A 17048-nucleotide genomic window follows, 5' to 3' on the forward strand; every position below is an offset into this window, starting at 1 on the left:
ATACTGACCACACGCACAGCTGGAGCCGTCAAATTCGCGAACACGAGAGAACACTTGCACCCAAGGACGAGTAGACCCATGCACGTCTACATGATTTAATTCGGAGTTTCGGGGCCTTTCACTTTGTACATTTTTTTCTTTTTCAAAAGGTTGACCAATACCATTACTGTCTATCTGCTTCCCTCAGTCTCGCATCGCATCGAGTACTCCTTCATTCTTTCTTCTACCACCACTCCGTTCCACCTCTCTTTTCCTCCTTCTGTTTGTAACACTGGAACTCCTACTTGTTCGATCATGAAGCTTGCTGCTACGTTGCCCCATTTGGATGCTTCGACTACATCTCCCGTTCTGACGAGGCCTATTGCCAATCCTCCAAGGAAACCATTACCTCCGCCTGTTGGGTCAACCACCTTGTCTGGGGTCGGTGCGTGGAATGCCGGAAGCCATGCTTTCTTGGACGCTGAAGCGACATAACACCCATCCTTGCCCGATCTGACCACTACTGATACCTTGGATGCTCGAGATGCAGAAAGGCCAGAGAGCAACTTTGAGCTGCAGTCCTCGATGACTTGACCATCTACGTCCCCAGATTCTGTGTTGCCAACAACTGAGAAGATATTGGATAGCTCTGCGTGGTTGGGACTGATGATATCGACATGCTCGAGCGCTTTGATGGTGTTGTCCAACTCGGCAGGCACGCAGAGATCGGGTACAGGTTCCCAAATGAAAAGAGGCTCTTCGAGTGATTGTCCAAGCTCAGCCCTTCGAGTTTTGATCCCTTCAACCAGTTCAATGCAACGCGCCGGAGCACAGATCAAATGGAATGATTTCGCAGTCAGCAACTCGGGCGACAAGTCCTCTGCCGTGATACGAAGCTTGGGCGTCAGGTACTTGAATGCTGATTTTCTGTTTAGTAAGGCAATTTACAAGAAGGGTTTGTACATACCGCGATGCTCATTGGCACCGTAGCCATTCCAGCCTTTGGTGGTCAAGCCGTCGCGCGATCTCAGAAGGATGGCAGTGTCCCAAGAGTCTATGATTTCACGTAACAGCGAAGGAAAGTCATGACCAGCATCTACAAGCCAGCCAACACGCTTTGATTGAGGTGATGGAGAGAGCACACGAGCACCCAAAGCACTATAGGTCCCAGCACCACCAGGAATGTTCAGGAAGGGAGTCTGGTCAGGGGCAGAGGGCGAAGGGTAAATGTCATCTGCGAAAGACGACTTAGCATTCGAGGAAGCACCTATCTCAGCAATAAAGACGTGTGCAGGTCTAGAGCAATAGTTTGTGAGACAAGTGTCCAGGACTGGTGGTCGAGTATTGTCTGTCCAACGAACGTCTTGTCCGGGGAAACGGTATCATACAGACGAAGCGAAGACGGAGCAGGCAGAACTGGGTGGCCACTTACCAATGATGAACATGCCCGTAGTACAGAAATCAATAGGATGCATGACGACCAAAGCAAGAGAGTGACAAAGGCGAAACAAAGAGTGTTTGGGTGGTGAATGGATCCGAGATGATGGTGTCGAAGTTGGCGTCGACGGAAGTGGCTTGGTCTCGGTGTCTGGGCCTCCGGGCTCGTGCATCGGCGGAGCGTCAGGCCGGGGGTCCAACAATACAGTAGCACTTGGGTATCCGTACTCGGACTTGACTTCCTTATACCAACTGCTTGTACTTGTACGAAGTGACCAATTCCATTTGTTCAACATGGCGACAACGACGAGTAACCTCGGCATGCACAACCTCACTACGCTGATCAAGCGGTTCGTCTGCCGGCATGCTGTTGATTCATACCACACACGTTACTGACGCCCGTCGCCAGACTCGAGGCAGCGACATCCCGTCTTGAGGACATTGCTACCTCGTCGGCTTCATTCGACCAACCTCGCAACACAGTCGCCGATGTTGGAGCCACCCATCTTCCCGCCTCATCCAGCGCCCCCGAACTGCCTGGAATCGCCAAAGATGGTGCCAATGCTCCGACTGCAGCCTCGCCCGCTCCTCAGCAACCGAGTCTCCCTAAGCCCATCCAGGACATGGACAGCCTGATCAACGAACATGTCGCCAAGTTCCTTGACTCTGCATCAGGTCTGGATAAGAACATTGAGACACAGGTACGACCATGACCCGCCGACGACTCGACCACACCTCGACTAACACGCTCTAGGCACACGCTGTTTCACGCGCATTTGCTGCTCAGCGCCACTATCTCGTCGTCGCCAACAAGGCCAAGAAGCCCGACATGACCTCGCCAGCTTTCTCCGAACTCATCAAGGACCTTCAGCAAGAGATGGGCACCGTTACCGAGATCAAGGACTCGAACCGTGCCTCGCCCTTCAAGGACCACCTGAACATGGTCGCCGAGGGTATGGGTGGTCTGCAGTGGGTCGTCTTTGAGGGAAAGCCCGCCGACTACGTTGCCGAGATTCTCGGAGGTGTGCAATTGTTCGGAAACAGGGTGCTCAAGGAATACAAGGAGAAGTGAATCACGACCGCTCCATGCTTCAGGCTTCATCTTGCTGACCACATCCCAGGGACCCCAAGCACGTCGCCTACGTTCAATCATACTACTCCATCTGGAAGAACCTCCAATCCTACATCCGCACCCACTACTCGCCCGGTGTCACATGGAACCCTCAAGGCATGGACCTCGCAAAGGCCCTCAAGGAAGCTTCCGCCGATTCTGCTCCCACTTCCGCTCCTTCACAATCCGCTCCGGCCCCAGGTGGTGCAGGCGGCCCCCCACCACCTCCTCCGCCGCCACCACTTCCTACTTTCGACAACGCTGCTCCCCCACCTCCACCAGGTCCGGCTCCTGCCGCCAAGGCTGGTGGTGGTGACATGGGTGCTGTTTTCGATCAGTTGAACAGAGGCGAGTCTGTTACGTCTGGTCTGAGAAAGGTCGACAAGAGCGAGATGACACACAAGAACCCTTCGCTACGCGCTGGCTCCACCGTCACTGACCGAAAAGGAAGCCAAGACAGCATCACCCGCAGCCGTAGCAGAGGCCCCGAGCTCAAGCCCAAGCCCGACAGCATCCGCGGAAAGGGTATCTCACAACCCGCACCAAAGAAGGACCCCAAGAAGGAGCTCGACGGCAACAAGTGGATCATCGAGAACTTTGAAGATGCCGAGGGTCTCGTCGAAGTCGAGGTCACCGTCACCCAGTCTGTTCTCATCACAAAGTGCAAGAACACGAGCATTCGCCTGATCGGCAAGGCCAACGCCATCAGCATCGACAACAGTCCACGCACCAACCTCGTCGTCGACGACCTCATCTCCTCCGTCGATGTCATCAAGTGTCCCAACTTCGGCCTCCAGGTCTTGGGTAGCCTTCCCACTGTCATGCTCGACCAAGTCGATGGTGCCGCCATCTATCTTTCCAAGGACAGCTTGAACACCGAGATTTACACCTCCAAGTGCACGAGCATCAACGTCAACCTGCCTCCCAAGACCGAGCAAGAGGACTACAAGGAGTGCCCTCTTCCCGAGCAGTTCCGCAGTTACTTCAAGGATGGCAAGCTCGTCAGCGAGATTGTCGAGCATGCTGGCTAAAGTCGCAGCCCTTTTCAAATTTAAGGCGGAAAATTCAGGATCTTATTTGTAGGATAGATAGAACTACTGCTGTTGTTGGCAGGCCCTTTTTTCCATAGCACAGCGATATATTTTGAGCGTTTGTCTTATCACACCATGCCGAGTAAATCGCTATGATCCTCGTGGGAGATTCTCATCGTCGGAAGTGGTCAAGTGTGTAGTGTTGTAAGTAAGTGTGCTGGTCAGTGGTGTATACAAAGTCAAAGTACTAACGACAGTGCTTTAAATCACTGCGGTATGCTTCACCGTATTTATCTGCATATCTATGCGAACCTACTTGCCCTCAATCGCCACTTTCTTGTTGAAACGAAAAGTAGGACATTGGTCCGGATACGACATCTCGACCAGGGTCACCCCTACTGCAGCCATTCCAAACACTATCTTGAGTCTAATCGTTCACATATAAGTCTTTGAACCAGTTTAATTGCTTGTATGCATTCATTGCGATATTTCAGATGCTATGTAGGGATACGGGGTGTGCTGGGCTGTGTTTGCGGTCGCAATATAACAAAAAGGAAACAACAAAAGTCGAATTCTGAAGGCCACTTGCAAAACAACATAGTACTATGAGCATTTCCAACAAAACAAACAAGGTTGTTTTTCATGATAGCAGAAGACATAATGTCTGGAGTAAAAAGTGGCTTTTGCTTCGTCAACCGTTATGTCTATCTTGATGGATGGGTTTGCTTGCATGGTTGCATGTTTCCGCTCGCAGAAACTGACTGCGTCAACATGATGTATAGTAGAGAATATCATTGCATACATGAGAGACATACACAAGATGATAAACAGTTGAATAGATCATACCCCTCTCTGGTGAGAAACAAATCACTGATCTGAGGCACGATCGATGTGTACAGGAGTGATAACCGAGGAAAATGTCAAGGGGACTTGCAACTGATGTATCGCAGCAAGACAATGGAAAGACAGCCAAGTAGGGAAGGTCTAGAAATGCAGACGATACAAATCCGAGAGGTAAGAGCATTGAAAAGAGATGGAGCGAACCAAACGAAAGGAAAGAGTGACCGGCACCTAATCAATCGCTCTATCCTCTCGAGTCTGATCGCCGCTTCCACCTTTGTGCCTGTTCGGTCGCTCGGTTCTTCTTTTTAAGTGTTCTCACTTCCATCTTTGGCTGCTAGTTGCTCCCTCATCTGCGCTATCGTCCTTTTCCTGTCTGTTTACTTGCTCTTTCTCGTATACTTGACTGCCAGTTCCTTGCCGTTGGTCAGCGAATGTGTTGACATGGATTGTTCCATCTTCTCTCTGTGCGTATCCTCCATGTTTCTTCCTGGTCTTTTGGATGTTCGTCTTCCGTGGTTGTCGAAAATACCAGCTCCGGGGCACAAATAACGGTCGTAGGGACGGGACGAGACGGGGCTCGTAGGTAAGGTCTTGCTGTTGACGTTGTGGTTTTCAAGATAGAAAGATACATGTAGTAGGCGGAAGGGCGAAGTGTGAGGCACGATACAGACAGCAATCGCTACTGCTGTTGTCATCGACACGACGGGACGATGTGATTGTACTTGTGGTCGGAAGACGCAGAAGGTGATCAAGATTTGTTATGGCTCGGAGTCGTGGTGGATGGTAAACCTAAAGAGGTCAACAAATACTGGCCGTCATGGTGCTCGTTGAATTGAGCGGCTGGGACAGCCACAGGTATCTTCCTCTATCTCGACTCGATCGATGAGAAGAGTCAAGCTCATTATAGCCAAGGGTCTTGGAAGACTGAGACCACAACAATAGCATGTCAAACGTGTGTAGAAGAGGAAGGTGGTCGCAGACCAGAAAAATGTAGCCACAAGCAAGGAGGGCGCGATCTGCGGATGGGTCAAACATGGATTTGGAGCCGGAAGGAGCAACCCTGAAACGGGAAGAATAAATCCCGAGAAAGAGATGACAGCAAAAACGACAAGAGCGATAGGTAGTTCGTTCTGTTGGCCATGATGTTCAAGCACGTAGAATGCCACCCAGTTGCCATGACACAGGCTTGTTCATGACCTATTCATGACTTCGACTGCAAACATCTGGACAAGACAGCTCCACAAGGTACAGAGTTACATCCTAAGTGCAGCTTCCGAAACCACATCAAATGCTACGTATCGGATACACCACATCTGATCATTCGGGCATGTCCTTACTTCTTTAGGAGCAGTACAATGAGGCTTCATTGTTCAAATGATTGATCCGGTAGATAATTTCTGTTGTGCATATGATCGCGTGAAAAGGTCCAAAGGTCTCGAGAACCGTTCATAGCATAGTCCAATTATGAAATATGTTGTCTTCCCTGCATGCCGTGAACCAGAACAACTGGACATGCTTGTGCCATCTGAATTGTAAGTAGCACAGTTGCAAGAGAGGCTTCCGCGATAAACCAAGCAGGAGTAACACTTTTGAAGACTGAGAAGTTAGGAATCTATCGTTTTCGGGATACAGTACTGTAGCTCTGCGGAGTACAACCCGAGTGTACTTGTCGTGCGGGCGAGTTCGGCTGACCCGAGCCTCTGTCTCGCTGAACAGCGACTTGGTTTGAGTGGATACTTTATATGGAGTCAGCACTTGAGTGTCGGCGGTCCAGCGGACTGGAACAGCGGCCGAGTGACGCTGTCACACTAATTGTTCCACAGAGTGCATACTCGCATGCTAGGTACTGGCTAACCATGTGGTGGCAGCCCCTGAGTCTCCGTAGCCGTTGGATGAATGCCATATCTCCTTTGCGTGCTGCCTCTTCCTCTAGGCTCTTGGATCTGTACTGGGAAAATATGCATGTTCGCCTATCCTGGCCATATTTGAGTACGTCGAGCAAACGATATGGTATCACCTGCTTCGTGAAACTACCTCGAATACCTGCATGTGGCTCTACGTACCGATGACCGATAGCGACATGGTGTACTCGAACCGGTGTCAAGATGTTTGCATCGATGGTCCAAAAAGTTGCTGGATCATGAGTCGATAAGAAGAGCTTGTCCTACGTTAGAGCAAGCCATGGCATGGCGAGATCAATTCGCACCGGTTGATTGATTTCTCCAAGCTTCGACTATGCCGCTCTTAACATCTCACCCTGCCGATTATACCAGCACCTTACATGTGTGTCTAGAGGTTCGGCCGAACATGACTCACGGAGACAGTAGAGCATAGGCTTGGTGACATCCTTGAAGATCGATTTCAGTGCCTACCTTTGTCTTGTATGAAAGTCAGATAGATGGCCAGGGATTGGTTTTGTCAACTCAAAGCGTCCTCTGCGGCTAGCTGTGCAAAGATCTAGTGCGAGGCTTCATCTTCATACAACTTGCAGACTTCAACATCGTATCCTCGTGTGACCCCTCGGAATTATGTGTCGGTTGGTAGCAGGTGGCAGGTGCCAAACGGTGCGCTGGTAAAGGTGAGACTAAGTCCAGGGAAACGTTAGCCCAAGAACTGCAAAGGAGTCCGGCTGGTGATAATTCGTGCTCAGAATCCGCGAGGTCCGCCCGCCCTTGTGTTCCATCCTCCATCAGCCCCACCCTCAGTCAAAGGCCCCGCCTCATCAAGTCCCGAGCTCGCCGAGTCCGGGTGAGCAAGCCCTGCGCAATGGCCCGGGACGTGAGTCTTCGGTGGGACGGTATGTCAGTGGAACGATAGGTAGGATTTACCCGTGGAGCGCGGAGAGTGGAAGTGGAGCCATGTCTCTAGATCTCTTGGCATCAGCAGCCATGCGGTCTGACTCGTGAACCGAAGGACGTTGCAACTTGCAAGCCGCGCCGGTAATGTCACCCTCGGGGCTTCCGTGCGTTTCGGCCATCGGAAGTTTTCCTGGAAGCCGCATACAACATCGTTGGAACATAGAGCAACAAACAACGAAACTTTTCTTCGGTCCTTTGTGCGCATTTGACGGCCACAACATCATGACGTCTCGGACAGCGCCCTATCGTCAGAGATCGGACCGAGACTCCGGCAGCGATTGCTCGTTTCAGTATTTGGAAGGATTGAATGTCGAAGCGACTCGCCTATAACCTTTGTCGTATGGGCATGTGCAGACCAGGGTGTATCGATATGTGCAAATTGCCTTACCATACAAGAGATCCAGTCTTGATGCCTGATCATATCCAGAGCCCTTGTACATTGGAAGGCATCGCATTGCTCTTCCTCACATGATTCCACACTAGCAATATGCGTACCGCAGCACGAGTTTGATCATATCAGCGATTCCTTGCATGAAGTGGAACGTGTTCTCCAATTATTGGAGAGGCGAAGAGCAACTGATGCTAGCTAGAGCAGTGGCAGCTCCAATGCGTGGTCTGCTCAAAACAACGAGAGGCAAGCCTCAATTACTCGGCCGAAAGATGTAGACAACATCATGAGATGCCTCCCTCCGTACAAAGGCGTGATACACAGTACACCTGTAACTCAACCCTATTTACGCACGGAGCCAAGCTCGATATGTCTCAAGCCTTCACAGGCTTCCCGATTTCATTGGGTCGCCGAAGTAGACATCCCTCTCATCAATCGCCATTGTTGCTGTTTGCATTTCTAGATAACAAGTAGCTGATAAAACAGGTTCCGATTAATGATGTGGCAGAGAACCGCACCACGCTACCAAAAAGACGGCCCTTACGCATCAGCCGTGCCAGTGTCACGGTGACCAAGATGATCACTCCGTTGAGATGGAATAGACGAATGGGATAGATACTGTAGCTCCCAGCTTTCGCTAATGTGTTGACAAGGTACTATCCTGAATCGACATGGTTCTAGCCTGTGAGCTTCGATGGAGAAGGATAACGGACAATCAAGTATTGCTGTGTAAGACCCATTTCAGTTAGCTGCGTGACCATATCTCAACTCTGCATTATCAGGACTTCATTTTTATTGCTGAGAAGCGTGATCCTTAGCTACGTGCGTAGTGTATGTACATGCGTTGGTTCTTGTGACCACAATCTTCAGAGCTCTAATATCCGAATGACTTCTCAATCAGGGTGCGTATTCGGAGAATTTCTCCACTGTCCCACATTGCGCCAGTCAATCTCACCGCTCTCTTTCCGCACTGACGTGCAGAATCTATCAAGTGGGACTATCACACTATGATGAGGTCCAAGTTCTGACCTACTTATACAGCGTCAAGGCATTAGAACATGTAATCGATTCTATATCACACACTTTGGGGCACGAGAAGGCTAGTAAGATCAGGGCTAGAGGAAAAGAGTTCCGGGTTGCGACGTGTCTGTAGACATTTGTGTCATGACGGCGGCAGTTGTGCTCACGGGCGTGCCGCGACAGAAGGACCAACACTTTATGACACTAGTCGCTCGTTATGAAGTCGACCACGGGTCTATCAGAACCGTGAAGCAGATATCGGCGAAGCCGATCTACGAGCAGTTTATTTGGATGGTTCATGGCAGGGCTACGTTTGTGCGAATCGACCCGCTCCTCCTATCAGGCTGGGTTTGACGTTTTTGAGAAAAGCAGAACGATATTGATATCTCTGATGTGCGATTGTGATCGTCACAGAAATGACTACGCGTGACTGCTGGAGTAGAGATTCATCTCCAAATACACAAAGAACACGGCTTCAGACTCTGTTCGTGTATCTGTAGAAGAAGGGGGAATGTCGTCTGGGGGGAGGGAGATGCTCGATCCGTCAGACACCGGCGCTGCCATGCAGAGTACAAGGCACAATACGATCAAGCCCCTGCTCCTGGAGGATACATTACTCCGGTCTTTGTATCTGATTGCCTCCGCCCGAGATTGATGAATGGCATGAATCGCTTGAACCCTAACAAGTGCGAGTGGTTGGAAGGATAATCCGACAAGATAACTCAAACACTCTCGATCTACTACTTTGTAGATGCAATCACTTTGATCGTTCCATTTCGTCCTATTCCATTCCATTCGAAACGGAACAAAGGCAGAGAAGACGCTTCTTGGGCGTACGCGATAGCTGATGTAAAGCGAACGTGCGCTAGTCCCAAAGGCATGTGGTGACGGAGAGGGATGTTAGTCTAACCGCTTAGCAACTTATCCTATTGCGTTTAGTGTGACCCACGGAGGACTTGGGACCGGCAGCGCGATGTCGGTAGTGCGGCTTGAAGATGGAAACAAGTAGAGTTGACATGTACTGCGGTTGAAGTCGTGGTCTACCAGTGAGCGATGATCGAAACACATGGTCGATCGGCATCTGCAATTCTCAGCGCAGGGACTTCGGCAGGCACTTGCGCTGAGAGTGCTTCCGCAACATAGGATTGAGGACCTGCCAGGCTCGAAACACGTTCCAAACCACAGTCATTACAGATCCTGAACACTTGGATTCGAACCACTGCCCTCCTAATCGTACGGCTTTTCACCCAAGAGCTTATAGGAGAACGATACGGAGTGAACATGAGTCGGCAGGCCAAATGAAGTTAGATGTGCGATCTCTCAACGCATGTAAGCGATATCGTTGTAGTGAAGCTTTGGTCAGGGCAAAGCACAAGTGACCGCTGAGCTGATATCAGTTTGAGCATACCCCAGTACTGCAGTGTAATTAGTTAGCTTCTGTCAAAGATGCGCTCTCGTCAATCCAAGAGATTTGCATTCTAGGTGTGAAGATCTCAATTCCTTCCGTGATCCTTCTCCTCAACTAGCATGGGTAGACTGAACGGCGTCTCTTTGGGCGGACCGAGATTTGAAGGGCCAAAGATCCAGTCTCCAGAGGACCAACGCCCAGAAAATGTTTTTGTCGTCACAGCGCAACGCAAAGGTCGTGCATGCACCTCTGCACTGCATCACATCTTTTCAGGTAAACGTAGTGTGTTTCGATTCTGATTCGAGAACTTTTTGGTGAAAACCTTGGATGAATGTCATCGTTTTGCGGTAGCTGACCTTGATATTGCATGCGGAAAGAATCGCGGAATCAGGATTACCCCACGCGCCTCGACACACAAGCCATGTGTTGTTGCGACGTGCGCCGCTGCCGTTGGATAGGCTAGACTACCATTAGAGTTGATACCCTTGGCAAGCGGCTCTGTTTCTCCAGCTTGTCCAATGGATGCGCAGGGAGTAGTATCCAGCCTCCGAGGTTCACTCGGTTGTTTCAAGAGACGCGGTCCTGATCTTGCATCTGGTGGACGGCTGAGCAGCTTTTCCCTGTGAAGATCTACGAGGGCTCAAGGCATGGGGGTTTTTTCTGCCATCTAGCCCTAGCTCGTAACTCTAAGACAGAGTCAGAAACATTGCACCATCAGTTGAGATGTGGCTGGGTCTCACCCATCTGTCAAGACTCGAGAACGTCTATTCGTCACTCACCTCGGATAAATGATGGCTTGGTCAAATCTTGTTTGCTCTGATGGTGCCAAGCGCATACGGTCAACGATCAATCAAAAGATCAGGCTGGTGGGCAGGCAATCAGCACAGAAAGGTCCGCAGCTTGTTGAGACTAGCACGCGTTAGCTGACCATGATCGCGCGATTGCGTTGACAAGCAGAATGTCTAAATCCAAGTTCTGCAGTCACGTACATAAGGGCTGACCTACTCTCCGGAGCCCATGATTAGGGGCTCAGGAAGAGATATCATAGATCATAGAGCCGCCGGGCGGTAAGCGCCTAATCACGGATCTTGATCGGAGTAGCTGTTCGGGGTCAGCGACCAGTTCACTCTAGACAAACGGACGGCACAACTGCAGAAACTCTATTTGCATAGCTTGACTGTAGTCCACAATCGCGCCTGCCTGGCACTACTGATGATCGCATCCGTTAGGAATGGCTACTTATATTTCATAGTACTTCGTACGATTAGATGGAAAGCCCATGACACTAGTCCACCCTTCCCTCTTGACACGACGGTACTGACATTATCTGGACTCATCCTTTACCAAAGTCGTTCCTCGTATACGAGTAGCGTTCACCCTGCAGAGCCTTACTGAGTGGAACACTAGCCTACAAGGACTCACCGGTAAGTTCAGGTCCGGAAGGCCGGAAGAAGACAAGCAAACCGTAACAATTTGGAGTATTTGATAGCAGCATGACATACATGTTGCAAACACTGGCCCTAGGGTTGTTCCATCTCAACAGCCAAACGTCCACGGTCCCACCATGAGGAGTTGAATGAGCAAGATCAAAATTTCTCTATCAGAATCTCGGATCAAGCCCCTTCTGCTTGCATGGGTGCGAAGTGATCGAGGGGTCACCACATGTTCCGAATAAATACCTTAAACGACAACTGCCGGTCGATCGTCAGCAATTTGGGGACTCTTGGTCGGCAGAGCAAAAGTATGCAAGCCTCCCCGCAAGCCGGCGCCGTTGGTAAGTTTAGATGCATGTAACTCTTTCAAGCCACGCGTCGTATGAACTCGGGCAGATGGTCAGTTTATTGATTAGTTCGTTTATCGGCCAAGTGGGTAAGAATCTTGAGTAGCATGACTTTGGCACAGCTGTATTATTAGGAACGTTCCATCGCACCTTCCCTTGTGTGGACCCTCGAGCCGCAATTTGGCCCATCTACCACAAGATTCGACTTCATCATATTCTACATCCGACCGTTGACCCGGTCTTGATTCGCAAACTGCAGACCCTTCGGTGGCACACCCGCCAGAAAGCCTTGTTCCCCTGACGAACAGTCTCGACGAACGCCTTACATCATCCTTGAAAGGTTGTTCTCAGCCCTAGCACTGGCTATTTTCGCAAGGACAACCAGACGTGATTGAGACAGGGCATAACTAGCCAAGACATCCATCTCCAGGTGTCATCGAACGTGCTCAGACTTTGGAAGCAAACTATCCGACCTATACAGCAAAGTACGCATGGTCTGTCGACAGGCTGCTGTTGCATGAAGTTTCAAAACTGTACAGTACCTGGTGTCTGATCGAAAACGGTGGCCACGGTGTATAAGCTATCATCCTCGAAGTCACACGGCAGACTTCAGTCACATACACATCGACGAGTGTGATCTTCTTCGGCCATGATGGACAATGGTCAATGTGGACGGCTGCACGAAAAAGTAGCAATGTGAGTATCCGGCTGATCATATATCTGATCAGGGGTCTTGCGCCAGCTATCCTATCCCGCCAGCTGACACCGGCTCAGCGTTACAGGTTCATCCACAGGGATCGGTCGAGCGATTGCACTTAGGTTCTCAGCCGAGGGCGCGTATGTTGTATGTGCCGATACTGAGTCGTCATCCGACAGCGATAGCGATTCTGGCGAAAATGCAACACACAACGTAATCATCAACGGAGGCGGCAATGCAATGTTCGTCAGCACGAGCGTAGCGTGTAGCCAGGAAGTAGAGAACTTGGTACGAACGACCGTATCTCAGTATGGCCGACTCGACATGTACGTTCAACTTCACCTCTGTTGAGACGACGCATTTTCCTGATTTGTCTCGAACAGCTTTGTAAACAACGCCGGCATTACATTTGACTTGGAGACGTTACAACCTATTTGGTCTGCCGACGAAGACCTGTGGGACGACATACAAGCAGTCAATTCGAAGGGCGTCTTTCTCGGTTGCAAATTCGCATCAAGGCAGATGCTCAACCAGGATCCGCACCCAAACGGCGACCGTGGCTGGATTGTGAATGTCGCAAGTATCTTCGGTATGGTGGGAACAAGCAATTTCGCTAGCTATTGCGCCTCGAAGGGTGCGATCGTCAACATGACCAAGGCGGTCGCACTGGATTGTGCCCCTCACAGGATTCATGTCAATTGTATCTGTCCCGGATGTGAGTGTGAAGGTACCTTGGCGTGTACAAGTACGTACTGACACGACGCAGGGACATCGACTCAGATGACTAGCGAGTTAATGATGGATGAAGAGACGCAGGAACACATAATCGGCCTGCATCCATTCCGGGGACTGGGCATTCCGGACGATATCGCACGGGCTGCTGTTTTCCTGGCCTCCGAAGACTCTTCATGGATAACAGGAGTAAGCATCATTCGTAATTGTCGACTATTGTAGTATATGTGCTGACACTAATGCAGGTCGCACTGCCCGTCGATGGGGGCTACACCGCTCGATAGATGCTCCGACGATTGAGATTCTGCTTCCTAAACTGGAGCGTCATACCCCAGCTTCGAGAAGGCATCCAGAATATAGAATCGACGACGATACCGCCAGTGCTGCGAAGAGTAGAGATTCAAGACCCAGGAATGTTGGCAAAGGACACAAATACAGTTCGGTGATTGGAAGCAAGATACCCCAGCACGTTACTTTTTCTCGCCATCCGAAAGCGCCTGTTCCTCCGTCGTTGTGCTGGTGTCTTTCTTTTCGCCCTCAATCTCGATAGTCTTCTGGACTTGCTCGACGGCTCTCTCAATCTCAAGCTCCATGCCTGGAAGGCCAAACTGCTCGGCGAGTAGCTTGCCATTCCACCGCTTGAGCAACATGACGTCGGCTGTGTCATTGTTAGTTTGTTGTGTGACAAGATTGGCGACTTCTTGGGACTCGTTGTCCGACGGCAGAGTTGCCTGCCTAGAGTGCTCTCGGGAAGGATGTATCAAGCCAGCAGCGTAAAGATTGTCCAAAGCTTTTGACGGAGACATCTTTATCAAGGGCTCCTTGCTGTTAATCAAAGCTTCTAGATATTTTGATCCATATAATGCTGTGAGATAGTCAGCGATTCAGCCCTTTGTATCAGCGCGCGAAGGAGTTTGTGGTTCTCTCGCGATCACGTTCTTTGACAGAGGACAGGGTTCCCCTTGATTTGAGAGACAGCCATCGCCGAACAAAGATTGAGACGAAAGCAATGAATCACGAATGATACGAAGCCATTTGGACCCATGAGGACTGTCAAGACGCCTTGGTCTTCAGACAGCATACATCATGACCGTCGGTGAACTGATTGCTTGCATCCCAGCATCATTGGTCGTGGAAGGAGTAAACCAAGGGACACCCTGTCCTTGGCGTGCCAAAAGAGGCAGCGCTCAAAGGAATGAAAGCTTCAAGAACTGACCTTTAAAATGCGACCAGGCTCGGAAAGTAAGGTAGAGCCCAGGAATATTCGGAATGACGGGCAGCAGTCCAACTGGGATAGTGAAAGGCAATCCAATCAAACTACCCCAAAACCTCTGTTTGTGCAAGCCCTGCCTCTCGGTCGCCAGCCTCTTCAGAAGCTCGGGAACCTTATTTTGATCCAGGAACCGACCAGGAAAGATAATCTCAGTGGGTGTAAGGTCCGCAGTGGATGAAGGCAATGTCTTGAGCCCCCACTCCTCGTAGGAGATGCGGTTGAAGATCACATTGCCGTAATCGGTGAGCTTTTTCTTGTATTTGTTAGGCGAGTTCTCCCAGGATGCCCAGGTCTCGTTTGCTTTGTTGACGATGCGATCGTGGTAGGAGAGCTTTCCGCTGGCGTTGACTTGGGTTGCGACGCGATCGCAGTAGATGAGCGTGCGTCGTGTTGAGATGGGGAGGAGGAATAACCGCATGGTGTGGATGGGAGGGATGTATGCTGAGGAGACAATCGGGCAATGTTTGTCGTCGGTACCTTGATTGCTGGCGATGGGAGGAAAGGTGAAAAGAAGTCCGCGAAATGCTTGAGTGACGTGGATGTCGCGTGTGGCTGAGTTGTCGCTCAGCCACAGCCAGATGTTTCTGTGGCGTTTGTAGAGATGCATCTCGAACCAGGGCCTTGATTGAAACCGCTTAAATTAAATTGGATGCCTCGGCATCAACGCGGTCGATGATTTTCCTACGTCCTCCACGCTGATCTGTCTTGATCCATTTGGTGCGAGGCAGATCTGGAGATGTCGAATACGGAGTCACGATCTGTGGAGAAGCATAGCCATGGGCATCAAAAACAGGCATGTCTAGATGGAGGATATAAATAGATACACTGAACATAAAGGGATGGCATAAATGATTACAAAGGAACATGCTGGATTTCCCTTCCTCGCTAACGAAGACGCTCCACTACCCTGAGTACGCTGATAACAAACGTGAAGAGCCACGCCATCAAAGCAACAACCAAAACACCAGAAAGACCCTGTTGAGACCGACATATACGAGGAGAAGCGGGGCAGTTCGATAGTAAAGATTCGTTGTGGTCGAAGCAGGCCCAACGAGGATCGTCAAGTGCATCCAAAGCCAGAGATAAGTTGGACGAGTAGAAAACAATGAAAAAGAGGTCGACTAGAAGGAGGGACACTTTGGCCGTAGCACTGCGGAGTCCGAGCCTATGAACAAAAGTAAGTCGTATGATCTCAGTGGGTTTCTCAATTGGACGATACACACGGTTTACTCAAGTACTCATCCCATGTGATGTAGCCAATATAAGGCACGGCAGCGCTATCCAGGACAATAGCCATGTATGTCGAGGCGCGCTTGCTACAAGGCCCTTCGCCATCTCGATTGACGGCATTGGCCTCGTGGAAGACTCTGGCGCCCAAGCCAAGGGCAGCCAGAGTAAAGGTAAGAACGATGAGACGGAAAACTAGAGGTACAAAAGGATTTTTAAGGATGATGCGCTGCCACAATAGTCAGAAATCAAGACTACCGACAGCGGAAGAATATAAAATACCTTGATGCGCCCGAAAGTTTTTGATCTTCTTTCGCGAGTAAATAACCACAAGCCTTTGGGCTTATCTGAGGATTTCTCAGGTTCGGCAGCAGTCCAGGTAGTAGTGAGATGAGGCATGTTCTCGTCCATCCAGGCATCCGAGACCAGCCTAGCACCAGGTACGCCTCGTGGCTGCGGACCGGACACCATGTAGGGAAGCCATCTTTGCTGATTCGTATCTATCGGCTGATCTAGCAACGGAGGCTCGGCGGAGCGTATGTGATCCCACTTTCGGCCAGGGGCTTTGTGTTGGGTGGGCGGGGCAGGGAGGTAGTGATGAGAGGCGGGAACGGTATTGGCCAGAGGTAGGAGACGCTGTGTCTGATCGATCGACTCATCATCGCTGTCGTCTTCGGTCTGCACCCATGGCGGGATGGAGCGGACGACACGGTTGTCGGCTGACGAAGAATCGCGAAAGATGTGGTTGGAAGCGTTCAATGTCGAGGATTGAGAGTCGGGTGCTTGATTCGATGCGGAAGCAGACAAGCCCTGGGATGGCTGCATCGCCGGGCTATGGCGACGACGGCGAGGACAAGCTACACGGGGTCGCGACGGCGGCGGCTGGTGATGTGCGGATACGGCGGCTTGACTTTGTTACGTTGGTGACACGACGCGACATGGCCGCACTCAGATACGCTGCGACATCAAGTGTTCCTGGCTGGAGACGAAAACTTGCTACTGAGTTGCCGTGACTTGCAACAGAGTTACAGAGATCGCCCTCAAGAGCCCGCCAACAAACTCCCAAACACTCATCATCATCCAGCCTTCGGAAAGGTAAAACGTGCCGTGCCAAGCTGAACCAACTTTGACACAGCCTTATGTCATTGTCCTTTTCTCCATGTGCTTGTTGATCAAACAAAGAATCCACACCCTGTTATTCTGCATGTTTGTCCTACAAGAGTCGCTTCTACAGTGTTGGGATCCTATACGATCTCTGAAAGTG

At 50.6% G+C, this 17048-nt stretch overlaps 7 protein-coding genes across 7 annotated transcripts; 2 read left to right on the forward strand and 5 right to left on the reverse strand.

The window, feature by feature from the left end:
* Window positions 1-170: 170 nt before the first annotated feature.
* On the reverse strand, window positions 171-1454 carry M438DRAFT_275416 (Ribokinase-like protein; the record flags this gene model as incomplete). Its single annotated transcript, XM_029900780.1, has 3 exons — window positions 171-898; window positions 947-1213; window positions 1412-1454. The coding sequence occupies 3 exons, from the start codon at window positions 1452-1454 to the stop codon at window positions 171-173; spliced, it is 1038 nt and encodes a 345-aa protein (XP_029759791.1).
* Window positions 1455-1737: 283 nt separating this feature from the next.
* On the forward strand, window positions 1738-3650 carry M438DRAFT_406524 (uncharacterized protein; the record flags this gene model as incomplete). Its single annotated transcript, XM_029909850.1, has 4 exons — window positions 1738-1766; window positions 1826-2117; window positions 2171-2484; window positions 2538-3650. The coding sequence occupies 4 exons, from the start codon at window positions 1738-1740 to the stop codon at window positions 3556-3558; spliced, it is 1656 nt and encodes a 551-aa protein (XP_029759792.1). The 3' UTR covers window positions 3559-3650.
* A 564-nt stretch (window positions 3651-4214) lies between these two features.
* M438DRAFT_37068 (uncharacterized protein) lies at window positions 4215-4680 on the reverse strand. Its single transcript, XM_029908206.1, has one exon. It carries the CDS (start codon window positions 4580-4582, stop codon window positions 4325-4327), a length of 258 nt encoding a protein of 85 aa, XP_029759793.1. The 5' UTR covers window positions 4583-4680; the 3' UTR covers window positions 4215-4324.
* M438DRAFT_37067 (uncharacterized protein) lies at window positions 4681-5311 on the reverse strand. The gene has a single exon (XM_029908204.1). The coding sequence runs from the start codon at window positions 5094-5096 to the stop codon at window positions 4779-4781; it is 318 nt and encodes a 105-aa protein (XP_029759794.1). The 5' UTR covers window positions 5097-5311; the 3' UTR covers window positions 4681-4778.
* A 7196-nt stretch (window positions 5312-12507) lies between these two features.
* On the forward strand, window positions 12508-13568 carry M438DRAFT_375374 (NAD(P)-binding protein; the record flags this gene model as incomplete). Its single annotated transcript, XM_029908571.1, has 5 exons — window positions 12508-12551; window positions 12630-12878; window positions 12936-13267; window positions 13319-13473; window positions 13530-13568. The coding sequence occupies 5 exons, from the start codon at window positions 12508-12510 to the stop codon at window positions 13566-13568; spliced, it is 819 nt and encodes a 272-aa protein (XP_029759795.1).
* A 186-nt stretch (window positions 13569-13754) lies between these two features.
* M438DRAFT_375375 (uncharacterized protein) lies at window positions 13755-14975 on the reverse strand (the record flags this gene model as incomplete). The annotated part of the gene is made up of 2 exons (XM_029908572.1): window positions 13755-14149; window positions 14501-14975. The coding sequence occupies 2 exons, from the start codon at window positions 14973-14975 to the stop codon at window positions 13755-13757; spliced, it is 870 nt and encodes a 289-aa protein (XP_029759796.1).
* Window positions 14976-15401: 426 nt separating this feature from the next.
* On the reverse strand, window positions 15402-16983 carry M438DRAFT_37175 (uncharacterized protein). The gene is made up of 3 exons (XM_029908288.1): window positions 16067-16983; window positions 15781-16013; window positions 15402-15722 (listed from the first exon to the last, which is right to left on the reverse strand). The coding sequence occupies exons 1-3, from the start codon at window positions 16607-16609 to the stop codon at window positions 15443-15445; spliced, it is 1056 nt and encodes a 351-aa protein (XP_029759797.1). The 5' UTR covers window positions 16610-16983; the 3' UTR covers window positions 15402-15442.
* Window positions 16984-17048: the final 65 nt, after the last annotated feature.

The sequence above is a fragment of the Aureobasidium pullulans genome, assembly GCF_000721785.1.
Source record: "Aureobasidium pullulans EXF-150 unplaced genomic scaffold scaffold_11, whole genome shotgun sequence".
Lineage (NCBI taxonomy): Eukaryota > Fungi > Ascomycota > Dothideomycetes > Dothideales > Saccotheciaceae > Aureobasidium > Aureobasidium pullulans.

What these genes read in the sequence shown, in the direction of transcription:
- M438DRAFT_37175 (XM_029908288.1), bottom strand. Translation starts at nt 16,609, where the DNA reads ATGCAGCCATCCCAGGGCTTGTCTGCTTCCGCATCGAATCAAGCACCC. An exon ending in AAACTTTCGGGCGCATCAAG is followed by an intron (nt 16,014 to 16,066) that starts GTATTTTATATT and finishes CTATTGTGGCAG; the next exon opens with CGCATCATCCTTAAAAATCC. An exon ending in GATGAGTACTTGAGTAAACC is followed by an intron (nt 15,723 to 15,780) that starts GTGTGTATCGTC and finishes TTTTGTTCATAG; the next exon opens with GCTCGGACTCCGCAGTGCTA.
- M438DRAFT_37067 (XM_029908204.1), bottom strand. Translation starts at nt 5,096, where the DNA reads ATGACAACAGCAGTAGCGATTGCTGTCTGTATCGTGCCTCACACTTCG.
- M438DRAFT_37068 (XM_029908206.1), bottom strand. Translation starts at nt 4,582, where the DNA reads ATGCTCTTACCTCTCGGATTTGTATCGTCTGCATTTCTAGACCTTCCC.